This window comes from Echinops telfairi, unplaced genomic scaffold, assembly GCF_000313985.2.
Source record: "Echinops telfairi isolate 266 unplaced genomic scaffold, ASM31398v2 ScPeMD7_7469;HRSCAF=8507_0, whole genome shotgun sequence".
Classification (NCBI taxonomy): Eukaryota; Metazoa; Chordata; class Mammalia; order Afrosoricida; family Tenrecidae; genus Echinops; species Echinops telfairi.
Genome location: NW_022111372.1, coordinates 93,027,343 through 93,043,945, shown reverse-complemented (window position 1 = coordinate 93,043,945; position 16,603 = coordinate 93,027,343). Strand labels below are relative to the sequence as shown.

At 47.5% G+C, this 16,603-nt stretch overlaps 1 protein-coding gene across 5 annotated transcripts in view; it reads right to left on the bottom strand.

Moving 5' to 3' along the window:
• Nucleotides 1–16,603, bottom strand: part of FGF1 (fibroblast growth factor 1) — a 129,887-nt gene that overhangs the window by 7,549 nt on the left and 105,735 nt on the right. For all 5 annotated transcript variants that reach the window (XR_006679550.1, XM_045284894.1, XM_045284895.1 and 2 more), the window contains exon 3: nucleotides 2,809–2,912. Coding sequence is in view for 4 of the 5 variants with exons in the window: in XM_045284894.1 (XP_045140829.1) it covers nucleotides 2,809–2,912 (104 nt within the window). In the remaining variant the exon portion in view is untranslated. The remainder of the gene's footprint in view (nucleotides 1–2,808; nucleotides 2,913–16,603) is intronic.

Below are 16,603 nucleotides of genomic sequence, written 5' to 3'. Positions count from 1 at the left end.
GGAGCGGGGGAGGAGGGGGAAAAATGAGGAGCTGATGCCAGGGGCTTACGTGGAGAGCAAATGTTTTGAGAATGATGAGGGTAACGAATGTACAAATGTGCTTTATATAATTGATGTATGTGTGGATTGTGATAAGAGTTGTATGAGCCCCCAATAAAATGATTTGGGGAAAAAAAGAATGATGTTCATATCCCAAACCTCAGCTGGGATTACAGTTTCAGTAAGGGTTTCCTTTGCCACTATCACTTGGCAATTAAAAAAAAAAAAAGTATTTTGTTGTTACTGTTGGTGAGAATGTACACAGCAAAGCACACATCAATTCAACGATGCTTTTTCCAAGTACAACCATTCTTCAAGTTGTGCGCCATCTCGCCTTCCTGCGTGGTTCTTCCCCATTCGCGCAAGCCCTCTGGCCCCTACGGTCCCTGTGCATTCTTTCTGGTTGCCGTTGTCAACTTGATTCCGTCTGGAAGGTTCTTCAAAGAGCATGATACTGGAGGCAGGCCTTTGCTACTAGTTTAGCTCAACTGTTGTTTGGTTTCAAGATGGATTCTGGCCGTATCTTTGGTTTACGGGTTGTAGATGATCTCAGGGTAATAGTTTCCGGGGTTCATCCAGACTCCATGGCTCCAGAGAGTCAGGAATTCATGAGAATCTGAACTTCTCTTCTGCATTCCCCCCATTCTGAGCAGGATTCTATAGAAGAATCCTTGATCAAATCCTTGACTGAAATGTTTAGCTATGGTAACCGGGCACCCTCCAGTTCTTCTGGGCTGTTGGCAAAGAATAAGTTGTTTGTGGAGGTAATTAGCTACACATTCCATATTTTGTTCCTATTTTCTGACTCTCTTCCTTTTTTGGTTCCAGGTAAATTGAGACCAGTTGTTATGCCTTGGATGGGCCATTTGACAATCTAAGAACGTTGAAGGGGTTTCTCCCAGATGAAATCCCTCCGCTAGCTGCCATTTTGTTGACACTGCCATGAAAGGGAGGAACTTGAGTTTGACTGTGAATCGCAGCCCAGACTTAATTCCCAGCTGTTAGGATAGAGGGAAGGGAAAGTTGAAATCCAAAAATAATATCACAACTGTGGTGCCTTTGGTTTCAGCTCCCTTTATGGTTAAATCTTATATGAAAGCTAGCAAGAGGGGCAGAATCAGGTAATCTCTATTTCTGTTCTCTCAGACAGACTTGTATATGCCGAGTGGAACCTGGGTAAAGCGTTAACTGTGAGAGAGCAAGGGCCAAAGATGTGGAGCGCTGTGGCTACTGAACAAACAACTAGACAAACAACTGTTCCAGGGCAGGGGCGTGGGTCATTCGTCTTTGCAGTCCCTTTAAGACCGAACACAGTGCTTAGACGTAAGGGACATTTGGTAAACATTGACTGGCTCGAGGGATCAAGCTTTTCATCTTTTTAGGGTACTCTTCTAGAAAACTAATGAGTCCACATGGACTGCAGGGCTGTGGGTTGGGATTCTCAGTTTGGTGTCTAGAGCAAGGGAGGCTATTTTCTGTTTTATGCATGACATAAATTACTGGGCTCTACAATTTGGATAAAAAGCTTAGATTCACCTATGGTAACCAAGAAGTATTAAACCCATTGCCTTTGAATTAATTCTTATTCATTGTGACCCAATAAAGGGTTTCCAAGTCTGTAAATCTTTAGGGGCACAAACAGCCTCAACTTTCTCCCAAGGAGTGGCTCAGAGGTTTGATCGTCTGACCTTGTGCTGAGCAGTCCCATACTTACCTGACAGCACCCTAGAGCAGGGGTCCTCAAACTTTTTAAACAGGGGGCCAATTCACTGTCCCTCAGACCCGTTAGAGGGCTGGACTATAGCTTTAAAAAAAAAACTATGAACAAATTCCTATGCACACTGCACATATCTTATTTTGAAGTAAAAAACAAAATGGGGCAAAAACACCCGGCGGCCTGGATAAATATCCTCAGCGGGCCGCATAGTTTGCGGACCCCTGCCCTAGAGCGTGTTAAAAAGAACTCTGCCTCCCACTCATGACAGCATGCCTCAAGCCCTAATGTCTAGACCATTCCTCTTGAAAGCAGCATAGTCCACCTTGCTCCAAGATGACCTACAGTGTCTTGTACCGTTACTGTTGTTAGGTGCTGTCCAGTCGGTTTCGATTCCTCATGAGCCCACGTGACAAAGTAGAACTTCCCAGAGGGTTTCTAGATAGTGATTTGTAGGGGACCAGGCGGCAATGCCTTTCTTCTGCAGAACTGCCAGGGTGGGTTTGAACTGCCAGCTCTTCAGTGAGCAGCCAAATGTTTCACCATTGTGCCATGGCCCAGTTATTATCTCACTGGGCAGTAAAAGAAGCAGGGCATTTCCTGTTCATCAAATATATTAAAACGATGAATTTGTCCTACGTGTAAGCGGCATGAAGGCAGGGGTGTCTGTGGTGCGTACAGCCCCTGGCATAGAGTAGATGCTCAAGAGATCATTTTCCTATGAAGGAAGGAAGTTGGACTAGGCGTTGTCCAATAAGGTGTTATTGAAATACTAAAAGTTTAATACAATTTTCTTCACTGTGTGTATGGCAGTACATTTAAGTATTTTGAGAGAGTACCGAAATAATAATGGCACATAATACTGGTCGCCTCTCAAAAATACTGAAATGCATTACCAGTTTTAAAATGTTGGTGCCTTACTGGAAAAGAAAAACAAAACAAAATCCCAAACAGAAAGTAATTGTTGCTTGAGAGTTCGCACCGCTCAGTGGAGCGGGGTTTCTGGAAACCTCAAACCTTGGCTGTGTCTGGAAACAGGTGAGCCTCATACTTACGGAGCCGTATAAAAGCCCGTCGGGGTTCATGGCCAAGTACTGGCCGGTCTTGATGCTCTTTATATACACCACCCCCACGCTTTCGGCAACGAGCTTCAGCTGAACTGAAATGAAAATAACAGGGACAAAAGTCAATAAACACGAGGCTTTTGCCGATAGGACCCGGCAGCCAGGACAGTTAGCATGGAAAGTTATGCTCATTCATTTCACGGAGACCTTGAGAATGAGCCTCAAATTCATCAAAACAGAGAGAAACAGTTCCTTTTTCTTTGCCCTCCAAAGAAAGCTCTCCGTTGGGGATGATGTTCTTGAAAGGTGGAAGAGAGACGATGTAGGCTCGCCCGGTGTCCACCCTGTTCGTTATAAAACCTCCCTGCACCCTCTCTCTCGCAGCCTGGCTCCTCTCTCCCTCTCTGTGAAAACCACCAGGTTTGCTGTGGAGTCGACTCCGGCTCATGGCAACCCCATGTGGGTCAGAAAAGAACTGTGCTCTGGGCTCCACAGGGTTTCCAATGGCTGATTGTGTGTATGTGGTGGTGGGGGTGGGGGGCGGGGAGGTAAACCACCAGGTCTTTCTTCCTGGTGCCTTTGGGTGGACTTGAAGCTCCAGTGTTTGGGTTCGCAGCTGAGCATGCCGACGATTTGCACCAGCCCGGGACTCCCTCTCTGTTCCCAGAGGATAAAAATCACAGAGGAAATGGCACTCACTTCCCTGGGCCCCATCACCGGGCTCTCCACTGGTGTCACAGACTGGGCAACAGCTGGCCATCCTAAATCTGTTTGGGTTTTGTTTTGGGTTTGCTCCAGGGCACATTTTTATGGCTCAAGATGTGTAGGCACTGGGGAGACTCTTTAAGAGATTGGGTACAAGGTTAGGAGAAAACGCTGGCTTCTAAGACAAGAGGCTGAGACTAATAGGTCTCAACTGAGGCTGCTTTTGTTACCCGGAGATAGAGTTGGTTGTTACAACAGGGAAGGAGAGGGCAGCAATACTGGCCGCCACACACCCTATAATGTACAGGACAGCCCTAATAGTGAAGTGCTCAACCCCCCCGCCCCCCTGTTGCCAGTAGAGCTGAAGTTGAGAAACGTTGAGATTGAAAGCAAGGCCCATGAGCCACACTACTGAGCTGGTTGCATGCTCTGTATTTACAAGGACTAATACTCCCAAGGAAAGAGCTGGATTTATCATTGGCATTCCATGGCTCTGTGATAATTAGCATGCCTTGGTTCATTCATCCCAGGGCATCCCTGAAGAAAGAAGCCTTGATGGTTCACATTTGGGAATCAGAGTTCTTTTTGGACCATTTCGTTGGGCAGTGGATTGTCATAACCATCATTTCCAGTAGGAGTGAAATTGGGACCAGGGACCAGTGGCTACCCAAGTCCTCTTGGAGGACAAGCTGATTTTACCTAATATTTACAAAGACATTTCTATCGGCCCACCCCGATGAGCTGTAAATGTTGAATTGGATTTCCAAGGATATTTTGTGGAGTAAAGTAACATGGGGCAAAGTGGAAAGGTATAAACTTAAGGGTTGGCCCTGCCACCATATTGTTGAGTGAGCCTGGCTAGGCTCTTTAAGCCCTTGTGGTCTCCTCCTGATCCGTAAAAGGAAAGGGCTTAGGTTCGGTCTCTAAAGTTCTTTCCAATTCTAACATTCTATGAAGCACATAGATTATTTACGACATACTATTCGGGAATGAAAAGGAATGGTGGCCTGATACCTGCTACAGCACAGAGGGGCCTTGAAAACATTGTAAGTGAAAGAAGCAGGTCACAAAATACAGTGACACCTCGGGTCACACAATCCAGGATGCCCAAGGGCTCTTCGCTCAAACTTTCCACTACTTGAACAGCAACATTTGAAAACAACCTGCTCAGTGTTCGTAGCTCTGCTCCCTAGTGAACCGAAAATCCCACTTGAAAAAAACGTGTCCGGGCGAGAGTGTGTCATGTACTGCGTCTTACCACGGACACAAAGGGGTGACGCTTCTGTCTAAGCACCGTTTTCACTCAGGCAACTCGGTTAGTGCATTAAAGCATTTGGCATTGTGTTCTTTTGTATGTGCTTTATTTGCATAAAATATTGTATCCCTGACTCTAAAGAAAGTGAGTGATACCAGCAGTAAAACTAAGAAGGAAACACGGAGAAGCGCAACAACGTTAGAGAAAGAAATCATTGAGACATTTGAATCAGGTCAATGCTTGTCTGATTTGGCAGCTGAATACAACATGGCTAAGTTTACATGATCAACATTTAAGAAAATGTGATTAAAGCAGCTAAAGTAGCGAAAGGTGTGAAAAAGCTGCAAAACAGACCCCAGACCACCGTGGAGGTTGAACGTGACTGTTCATTTGGATAAATCAGAAACGATGTGATGGTGACAGCATGGCCGAGACAGTGATGTGCAAGGAGGCTGAACGCGCCCCCCCCCCCAGTGAATTTGTAAGTGTAATTTTTGGACCTCAGAACCAATTATTTGGTTTTCCATCATTTCTTATAGGAAATATATGTTTAGTTCTCGAACTTTTTGGTGTTCGAGGGAATGAATTGAGTTTGACCACCAAGGTCTTTCTGTACTACATAAAATCCGATGCAATTCAAATGGAATATTCATGGTAAGCAAACCCATAGCAACAGAAAGAGAGTAGTGTTTGATGAAGTGGGAGTCCTGCTGGTGTAGTGGTTATGCATTGGGCTGCGATCTGCAAGGTCCACAGTTCGAAACCACCAGCAGCTCTGTGAGAGAAAGACCAAACTTTCGGCTCTCATAAACAATTACAGTCTCAGAAATTCACAGGTACAGTTCTGCTCTGTCCTTTGTGGTCACTATGAGTCTGCATGCTCAATGGTAGTGAGCTCATGCTCAATGGGATGAAGATGAATCATGGGTACATGGGAGAATTATGGCTATAGGGCTTCTTTTTAGGCCGATGGAAATGCTCTAAAATCAATTGTGGTGATTGTTGCATAACTCTGTGAATATACAGAATGTATTCTTTTAATGGGTGAATTACCTAGCATGGGTGAATTTTATCTCAACACAGCTCTGTTGGAAATAAATGCCTTGTATTCTCATAGTGTCCCTGGTTGGTGCCAGTGGTTAGTGCACTTAGCTGCCAGTTGGAAGGTTGGAGGGTCAAGTCCACCCAGAGGTGCCTCAGAAGAAAGGCCAGGTGATTTACTTCTGAAAACTCAGCCATTAAAAACCTTATGGATCACAGCTCTATTCTGACACACACGGAATTGCCATGAGTTCGAATCAACTCAATGGCAAATAGCTTTTGCCTTTATTTCCATTGCAGTTGACAGTTGATAGAAGCTTTTTACAGACTTTTCTCTATCAATGTATCAGCACCATTGTATAGGATTAGGAGAGATCATTGAGGGGGAGATCCACGGATTCACCACTGACAATGTGGCGGGGCTATATTAATTTCTATCGTGTAATTTCAAATGTCGGTTCCAGTCTCCAACGGCACCAAGTCATTCTACCCTGGCTTCGCACTTGCTGTGTGATCTCGGGGCAGGGACTCATTTTTGTTCCTATAACAGTAGTGCCTCGATCACGGAACTGATGTGAGGAGGACGGGACTGACTACAGGGAAAGTGCCTAGTATGGCCCCTGACATGGGGTTTGTGCTCAACACAGGTGAGCGACCCCTATCATACTTTCCACTGTGCTTATGCCACCTCAAAGGAGCGCCCGTGGTGCAGTGGTTAAGCAAGCACTTACTGCTAATTAAAAGGTCAGCAGTTTGAACCCACCAGCAGCTCTGCAGGAAGAAAAGATGGGGCAGTGTGTTTCCATAGATATGAAAGCCTTGGAAATGCTATGGAGCAAATCTGCTCTGTCTTATGGGGTTAGTATGTGTCCGAATCAATGTACTGGCACACAGCAAAAGTATACTAGGAGATACCCCCCAAAAAACAACCCAACACAACCTAATGCTCATTTGTTTTTTGATGTAAGGGGTTGGTGCCTTTGGAGTTCATTCCACCAGGTTAGACTGTTAATTAAGCTTCCTATTTAGAGGTTCTGAAAAGATTACATAACATTGTTCAACCAAAAAGACCTGATTTGTGGCAGACAGGGGACTGATTTTACCATCATGACAATGCACCTGCTCACACAGCCATCTCAGTGCACTGGTTTTGGCAAAAAACAGCATGTCTCTCTTGCCTTTCGCACCTGACTCACCTGACCTCACTCCATGTGAGTGACTTCTTTTTGTTTCCATGAAGGAAGAGGGACATGAAAGGACAGCGATTTGACAACATCTCCATTTGCAGAAACAAAAAGAAGTCGCACAGAGCGAGGTCAGGTGAGTAAAGTGCATGGAGCAAAAGAGGCATGCTGTTTTTTGCCAAAAACCGATGCACTGAGATAGCTTTGGAAGCAGGTGCATTGTCCTGGTGGCAAAACCATCTGCCACAAATCAGGCCTTTTTAAAAAAAAAAAAAATCAGGTCTTTTTTTGTTGCATGTTGTTACATAATCTTTTGAGAACCTCTAAATAGAAAGCTTGATTGGCAGTCTGGCCTTGGGGAACGAACTCTAAATGTACGAAGAGTCAACATTTTCAAACATTCGGGAAGTTGACAGACATCCAGAACAAGGCTTGTCATCAATCGACATTTCACCTTTTATGAAATGAGGAAACCACTCATACACTTGAGTTTCTCCCATAACACTGTCCTTATAAACTGGTTCAACATCACAACAGCTTCTGAGGCATTTTTTCCTAGCAGAAAACAAAGTTTCACAGCTGTGCTCTGTTCTCTCAAATCAGCCATCCCAAAAAACATGGTTTAAGCCAAACTGATTTTACGAAAAAAAATTTACTGTCACCAGGGAGAACCTTTCCAGGTGATGCCACTGGGTGCACTAACTCAGAGTGAGTTGCTTGATGCTCACCTAGTGGGAAAAAATTCGTACTATGAAAGCTCCTCCCCTCCCCCCCAAAAAATAAAGTTCTGCCCAGTGAAGCTTTCTTTTCCAGGGTTTTTTTGGGTAGCCCCCCCCAAAAAATATATATATATAAAACAAGGAAGCAGATGGCCTTTGGCCTCTAATTCAATCTTGCCTCAGTACAAGAATGGTTTGTTCTAATAATGTGGCACTGTATGATACTCACCTTCCTGACACAATGGCCGAAGACAAAGTGGGTGCATAAACAAATGTGGTGAAGAAAGCTGATGGTGCCCACCTATCAAAAGATACAGTGTCTAGGGTAGCGGTTCTCAATCTGTGGGTCGCAACCCCTTTGGGGGTCGAATGACCCTTTCACAGGGGTCACCCAATTCAAAACAGTAGCAAAATGACAGTTACGCAGTAGCAACAAAAATAATTTTATGGTTAGGCGTCACCACAACACGAGGAACTGTATTAAAGGGTCGCGGCATGAGGAAGGTGAGAACCACTACAAGCAGCCATCTAGCTGGGAAGCAACAAAACCCACATGGAAGAAGGACAGCAGCCTGTGTGACCACGAGGTGTCGATGGGAAGAGGTATCAGAAGCTCAAAAACATGCAACTAACTCAATGTGAAGGGGCATGGATATAATGGAGAAGCAAAGGCCACCTGCAAGCTGATTGGATAGCCCCTCTCAGAAAAGCCGCATGGAAGAGATGATAAATCCAGGATGTGATATGCACTGATAAACTACATAACTATCCTCTAGTTCTTTAAGGTTTTTATGTGTTTTACCTCATTGATGACATTAGTTTTGCATAAGTTCATTTATATATTTAAGGAGCGGTCACCTGAAGGTCACGAGACAGTGACAGGAGTGGTGTTCTCCTGAAGATATGGGAGGAGGGAGGGGGGGGGACAGGGGTGCTGATAGCTTTGATGATTGTATAACTCCATCTGATAGGATTGAACAGCAGAATTGTATGAGAAGGGATATATCGGAATGTGTAGGATATGTCAATAAAACTATTTTTTTAAAAGTGTTAAATAGCCAAAAGTGTGAAACCTGAAGATTAACATGCTCTTGACCCAAGGCATGGTGTTTTCAAGCATTGCACCCGCATGAGAGAAAATCGGGTCATGACTGTGGAAGCCCTAGAAGAAGTGCTGCTTTTCAATTATGCTGGCAAAGAATAACGAACAAACCTGTGGTGGAGATTGCTACAGAGCAGCCAGGATGGAGAGACGTCGTCTCAGGTACTTTGGACATGTGGTCAGGAGGGACCAGTCCCTGGAGAGGGACATCCCGCTTGATTCAGTCGCGGGGCAGTGGGAAGAAGGCCCACGCTGAGGTGGACTGACCCTGTGGCTGCAGCAGCGGGCTCACGCCTTAAACTGTGCGGAGGGCAGAGGGCCAGGCAGGGTCTTGCTTTGTTGCACACAGGACCACTCTGGGTCACAACCCACTTGACAAAGCCATCACAGAACCCCCAAAGAGCAAGTCCCTTTAGGGACTCAAAACAGTGTGTCTCTCTTTTTTAAGGTGCCCGTTTCCTGGTTCATTTTGGTTCCACTGCCTGAGACAGTACCTGGTGTCTTAGTGTGAGGGCCCGTGGTGTTGACTTTGCCTTCCGGGCAGGCCGATCATGAGCACGCACAGGCCTCTCAGGATCAAGAGGAGCGCGGCCTGCTTAGCACATGGCTCAGCCCTCAGCCACACGCCGTGCCACCAGGGTTGCTGCCCTGGTGAGAGCTCGTCTCAAGAGTTTCCTCTGTAAATATTATTTCTCCAGGATGTCCAAGTTTCATAGCTCATTTTCACTGGATTTCTTTCTGGCTAGGTTTCCTAAACATACATCCTTCTGCAGACAGGCTCCAGGAAGGAGTAACACCCAGGCGGAGCTGCTTGGGTAGCAGACGAGCTGTCCCGTTCTCCAGTGGGACTTAATTCCTTTTTTCCAAGCCTACATCCTGCTGCTGAGGAAGAGTGCGGAAGGAACGAACATGAGGAAGGGGGTGGGAGCTGAGCAAGAGGGGGTGGGGTGGTGGTGGCCAGGGGGCCCTAGCTGAAGCAGCAGTTTCTTCCTCCTGCAGTAGTGAGGGGCCAATGGGCAGAGTCAGTCCACACATAGTCAGGGAGCATCTCTTATGCACTAAGATGCCAGACAAGGTCACCAAATGCCAGACCAAGTCCTGGCTTTGAGGGGTTTACACACAGTCCAGGCTCGAAACAAATGATAAGGAACACAGGAATAACAGCATCAATAAAACCTACTTGGATTTGAGTTCAATGAAAACACCATTTCAAAACCAAAGCTGTGTGTGTGTGTGTGTGTGTGTGTGTGTGTGTGTGTGTGTGTGTGTGATAAAAGGAAGTCCCTTTCAAACAACAGCAGAGAATGATGTACTGTGGGGAAGGTGAGGCAAACAATGTGCATGAGGAGTCAGAGTGGCAGCACCTGGGGGGACAACAGCTTTGGGGCCTTGCTCTCCACCGAAGCCAACCTGGCCAGCACTGCTGGGAGCACCTCCACCCTTAGCAGTAGTCCTCCTGCCCCCAGAACAGGGACTCCCTGGACCTCAGTGACATTGACCCAGCCGCTTTCCCTGCCTTTGCGCCCTGGAACCGCCTTAGCCTGTTAGAGGACTCTCTGGACCCCACCTGAGCCCTGGGGCCCAGGCTCCGCTTTTAACCTTTTACCCTGCCCCTCCCCAAAGCACCCTTCTATCTGGGCACCTAATAAAAGGGATTTGAGTTAAAAAAAAAAAAAAGAGTAGTCAGAGTGGTTCCTTGATGGATTTACTTTGTAAGCAGCGGCACACAAAGCAGTCTGCTGTGCTAAAACATGAACATAGAGACTGGATGTATCCAAGTAGCTGCTAGAGGAGAAGGAGTGAGACTGGGAGGGGAATGGGGAGAATCTGCCCTTCATCCTAATGCAGCATTCCTTGAAAATCACAGTAAGTCCTGCGGGATCCGTCTGGGGGGTGGGCCTGCTGGCACATCTTGGTCTACCTGTCGGACTTTTCAGTGAGATTGGAAGAAGGGTCCTGGTTGAAGGGCCGACTTCTCTGAGCAGCCCTCATCTCCCGTTTTGGTCCTGATGATGCCCAGGATGGGCTGGGAGCCAGGACAGACCTTATGTTTAAAACATCAAATTACCAGGCCTCTTCTGAGGGACCTCTAACCTTCTGGCGAGCAGCCCAGCATGTTGACCGTTTGTTCCACCCATGGGCTAGTGGTCCCCAAGAGGGCTTAGTGGTCGTCTAGTTCTGGCCAGACGTGCCATCCCGGACTTTCGGAGTGAGGAATGAAGGAAGAAGGGTTTCGAGCCTGCCGATGCCAAGGGCACTGAGCGCTGGGCAGTGAGCCCATTTCTGCCCAGCCCAGCCCCAGCATCTTTATAAATAAGGTTACCACTGGTGCCCTTAGCTGGAGCAGAGCCTTCCCCAGTGTGTCTGCGGCCTTGAGTCCGCTTCCCACCTCCTCTGGCCAGAGCGATTACGTGCCTGGTTTATTCTGGGCCGGAGACTTCCCGGCCGGCCTTCGCCGTGTTTACCCAAAGGGAGGTCAGCCTCATTCAGAACTCTGGGAGGTTGTTTTATGTCCGTGGCATTTATAATTAAAACGTGGCCACAACCTGGGCTCTATGAAGCATGAGATAAAGATGGGGGAGGAAAGAAAGGTTTGGGGGGAAAAATCCAGTGGTTTGGAATATGTGTGTGTACATATACATAGACATATGCATATATATAAGCTTCAAAAAATTCATGGAAAAATTCCAGCTTCCTTTTATTCCATTTTTCCAGCCCACATATGGTGTGTCTGTCTCTCTCTCTCTCTCTCTCTCTCTCTCTCTCTCTATCTATCTATCTATATATATATATGTGTGTGTGTGTGTATACACACATATATATGCATGTGTGTATATGTGAATATATATAATATGTATATGCACATATACATACATACATATGTTTTCTGAGAATGTGTAAAAATGTCTGATTCTCCTTTAGGGTTTGAAAAATGTGGTCTTGAGAATTTTTTGTAGTCCAAGGACTGTGTGATATAACTGTATATATTACCTTTATTTATTTATCTAGAAAAACCTTTCCTACGTTATCAGATCAAAGGAGGCTCTGGGAGGAAGGGCAGGGGGTCTTTTGCACCCTCAGCAGCCACATTGCTGCCGAAAGACTCCTCCCTGGGCAATGACCCCACGTCAGGCCACAGGACCCAACTCTGTCCATTTGGTCATTTGAAAAGCTGGCTTGGCTTTTGACCAAGCTGCTGGCAAGTACAGTGCCTTTGCCATTGGGTGGCGAGCTTTATCAGAGCAGGTTTGCACCAGGGCCTTGAGAGGGAGCCAGAGAACAGAGGTGGGCCCCACCCCAGAGTCAGACAAGGGAGGGCCTTGTCTGGGGAGAAGGAGTCTGCCTTGTATCAAGGGCAGCAAAGAAGATTCTTTGAACCAGTGGACTCCCCAAGTGCATTTAGGATGTGGTTTGACTTATAAATATTTGATTGGCACACACTCTTCTCAGGAACATTCCCATTCCTGTGATGCGCAGTGCCAGTAATCCGGTTCCCTCCACGGCCGGCCTCCTTTGGGCTTGTGGAGGTGTAGGGGTGGGGTGGTGGTGCATGAAGAAGGTACATGGTTTGGACACTATGAAATTATTCTACTTGGCCAGTTATTGTGACAGCTCTTGGTTGCGTGGAGGAACAAGTCATGGCCATCCTTGGTCACTGAGGGAACTTCAACAGAAAGAGCAAAGTCAACGATGGCTGCCCTGCTTGCCTTTCCCAGAGGCCGCTGGCTCTGCTGAGGGGAGACAGATGGGGCAGGCTTGCTAGGCCAGAGCTTGACCACATGACACCTTCGTGGCTGGCCCGCAGAGCGCCACACCTAGAGGTCACGCAGAAACTGCTCTCAAGGACCCTCATCAGCCCAGTGAGTGGACCAGGAGCCTGGGAATGATGCTCACGCTGCTGTTGCTGCTGGGGGGAGGATGGTCATGATAACCCTTCTGAGCACTCATCAGATGCTTGGAAGGTTGGTGGTTCAAGGGCTGTAGCAGAAAGGGCTGATGATCTACTTTGAAAGTATCAGCCATCGACACCTCTATGGAGGGGGGTCTTCCGCTGAAATAAATGGGGTCCCGGGAGGGAGTCAGAGTCAACGCGCTGTCCCCTTGCTTGGTTTGGTTTCCATCATGCTGAAGCTTTCTGCTTTCCTATGAGGCGAGTACCATGGTTTTCTAAAACGAGGTGTGTGGGGGGGGGAGGAGTGGGGGACCACTAAGGCCTATTGAGGAGAAATAACTTTTCCAATGTGACACGGTAAACCTCCGTCAAGAGAGCTGAGCCGACGCCTACCTACCTGCTCAGCAGGCTGTGTGAGTTCAGTGTGGCTACTACATCAGCTTGTGGGTGAAATAACATCAAGGTGGTGGTAGTGGGATATGGGCAGGGCCTTAGTCTGGGGGATCCCTGGTGGTGGAGTGGTTATGAGTTTGGCTGCTAACTATAAGGTCAGCAGTTCAAAACCACCAGCTGCCCTGAAGGAGAAAGATGGGGCTGTCTACTCCTATAAAAAGTTGCAGTCTCAGAAACTCACAGCGGGGGTTCTGCCCCATCCTTGGGGTTGCTATGAGTCAGCATCAGCTCGATGGCAGTGAGTTTGGGTGGGGTTAGGTTTTGTTGGCCGTGGGAGCAGAAGATACAGATCAGACATAACTTTCCCAGTCAATAGCTGGCCCGAGGCCCCACTAGCTTGTGTTCTCAGAGGGATGATGATAATAAAAGGTGGAAATGAAAGAGTCGCACAATGCCTGGCACATATCAGGTGCTCAGTAGGTATTTATTGCGTGGCTCGATGAGTCTGAGTTATCTGCTTCCGTTGAAATTCATTTACTCGTCATTGGTCCTATGAATGTTCAGTGAATATCTGCCAAGGGCCAGGCAATGGCTAGGCTTGAGAATTTGTGTTGAGCAGTGAGCGACAAACACTTTAGCCTCAAAGAGTCCAGCAGGAGAGAAAAAACGTATCAATGTCCAACTAGAGCTGCCACCAACCCTCCCCCACCCCCCAGCCCCAATAACTCTTCCTGTGTGTGATAGGAGGCTGGCAGTCTTGCCCTACACCTAGTCCTCTCCCACGGTCTTCTCTCTCATGGCAAGACCACAGTTTACCTACCTCCCAAAGTCCTGAGTCCAACACAATATCTCACAGCCCAGCATCCTACCATCCTCGATTCTACAGCCCTTATGAGCTGGCTTTTGCCTACAGCTGTGGTTTGAGGAGGTGTCAAAAGCCCAGCCAACAAAACCTCTTCTCCAAAGGCCTGAAATTCCCACCCGTGGGAATATTTTACCCAAGCCTATATTACAATAGCCTTCACACACTGTACCACTGCAAGAGAGCCTTATATTAAGTCACTGGGAATTTACTTTCCCAGGAGTAGGAAGCAGAAAAATGCTGAAAATTTGGCAAGTGTGTCCAGGGACATAAGCTGGTTGGGGACCAAGAGAAGCTGCAAAGGGAATTTTTTTTTTTCCTGGTTGAGCTTGAAAGCATCCAATTCTATCTTGTAATAATTTATGTAGGTTTTAAATATATAATTAATTGGTTTTCAGAAATACTCTCCCTGAAGGGGTCTTTACTTTGTGTGTAAGGACTGACTTTTTTAATCACATTCAAACCAATGATGAACAGAGTCCCTCCCCTTGCTAGTGACACTAATCCGTTATGTACGAATTCTCTATCCCTGCCGCTTCAAATGGGAGAAAGACGAGGCATTCTGCTCCCATAAAAAGTTAGTCTCAGAAACCCACAGGGGCAGGTCTACCCTGTCCTATAGGGTCGCTATGAGTCGCAGTTGACTCAATGGCAGGGAGTTTGTCTTAGTTTGCCAGTTTAAAACCTTTGCAATTCCGAGGGACTTGCGGTAGTACCGCCATTGGACAGAAGAGGGCGACAGACCCCCATTCAGTGAGTACATAGATGCTCAGGGCTTGTCTCCTACTAGGCTTTGCAGCCTCCTGAGCTATGGGGGTGGTGTTTTTATTTCCATTCCACAGCTGAGAAAGCCGAGTCTTAGAGAGACAAGAGGATTTTCCTTGGGATTGCACAGCTGGGAACGCTGGAGATTTCTAACCGTCTGTACAGCTGAGGGCTCCTGAGTGGCAGGATGGTGGGATGGGCTATGGTGGGACTGGGGGGCTTGAAGGTGCTTCTGCAGAGCACTCTATGCCAATGGAGTTAATCGTCCATTGCTACTCGGACTAGACAGTGGCAAAGCAGAAATATGAACTCAAGGTTTCTACCTCTAAATCAAGGGTCATATTTAGATTATTACCCAGTTCTCCTGACAATGACAGGGGATGGCTTTCTGCCCACCCCCTCCACTTTGATTTCTGTCTTGTGGCACCCGTTCCTGCTACTAGAGGGAGTGACCAGGCCACCAAGGCTCCAAGTGTTGGCAGAGAGACATTACATTAAGACCCATAGCCTTCTTAGGAGTTGGTATTATAGATTCAGGGAGACTAGAGAAGGTCCTAAGGAACCCTGGTGGCATAGTGGGCTGCGAATTTGAGTTGCTAACCAAAAGGTCAGCAGTTCAAACCCTCCAATGGCTACACAAGAGAAGGATGAGGCTGTCTACTCCTGTAAAGGTTAACGGCTTAGAAACCCACAGGGGCCATTGTACCCTGTCCCCCAGGGTCACTATGAGCCAGAACCCTATGTCTCGGTGGCGCTTGATGGCAGTGAGTTGAGTTTGGAGCGAAGGTCCTCCAGTACTGTTCTGTGTGTCACATACTGGGTTGACTGCATGCAGTCAGTGATGGTGACAATGGCGGCACATGCTGAGTACTTACTCAGGGCCAGGCAACCCCTTATTCACTGGAAGCCTGGTAGCAAGGTCAGCAGTTTGAAGCCACCTGCCCCTCCACAGGAGAAAGGTGGGGCTTTTTACTCCTGGAAAGACAGACAGTTGCAGAAATCCTGAGTGGGAATTGACTCGATGCCAGTGAGCGGTTTGTTGTTTTTATCTCGTTTAATCCTTCCAAGAAACTTGTGAGGTAGGTCATGGTCTCCCTCTTTTACAAGTGAGGAAAGTAAAGCCAGAGAGGTTTGATGGTTTGCCCAAGTGCACTTGACTAATCATTGCCGTGGCCGTGCTTGGCTGCAAGCATCCCCACGTGCTCGCCTATGGCCCCACGTGCTGTCCTCCGAGGGGGCCTGACATTTGAAGTCGGCGGCAGATTGCAGCTCAGGGACTCCTGGGGAAGTCCTCGGACTGGCCGCCTTGAAAGCCCCAGAATTCAGGGTTTCCCAGTAGAACCTGACTGACTCCAAGGACTACCTCACCAAGCTTACTGTTTCCCGGGAATATTCTCTGTTGGTTCAGCACGTTGGGAAGCAAACCAGTCACAACCCAAGAGAACCTGCACACAGGTTCCTCCGGCGCTGGCTGGGGCTTGTGCAAATTGGTACCGGGCCTGACAGTGAACTGCCATCCAAATCCAGTGATTTGCAGCCGACGTGGCTTCGCTGTGTGTATAACACCCTAAACAGAGTGCGGCTTCCCCTGTTTCGCTTCGCTCTGGTCCCTAATTTTGAGTAGAAGGCATTCGGCAGGTCCTTTGGAAGACACGCCATCCAAACAAACCCCGATGCCCTTTGCCTCCTAGCTCTTTCCTCTATTTCCTTTGACTTCCCTCTTGTCCCACTGTCATGCTCAGCCTTCGTTTGGTTTCAGCACTTCCTCTCGGTTTCATTGCCCTTGATTAACGCCTACCAGGCCTCTTACACCCTCCTCGCCACGGATTTTGGATCCCTTGTGGTTCCCTTGTCCCTGGGTCTGTTAA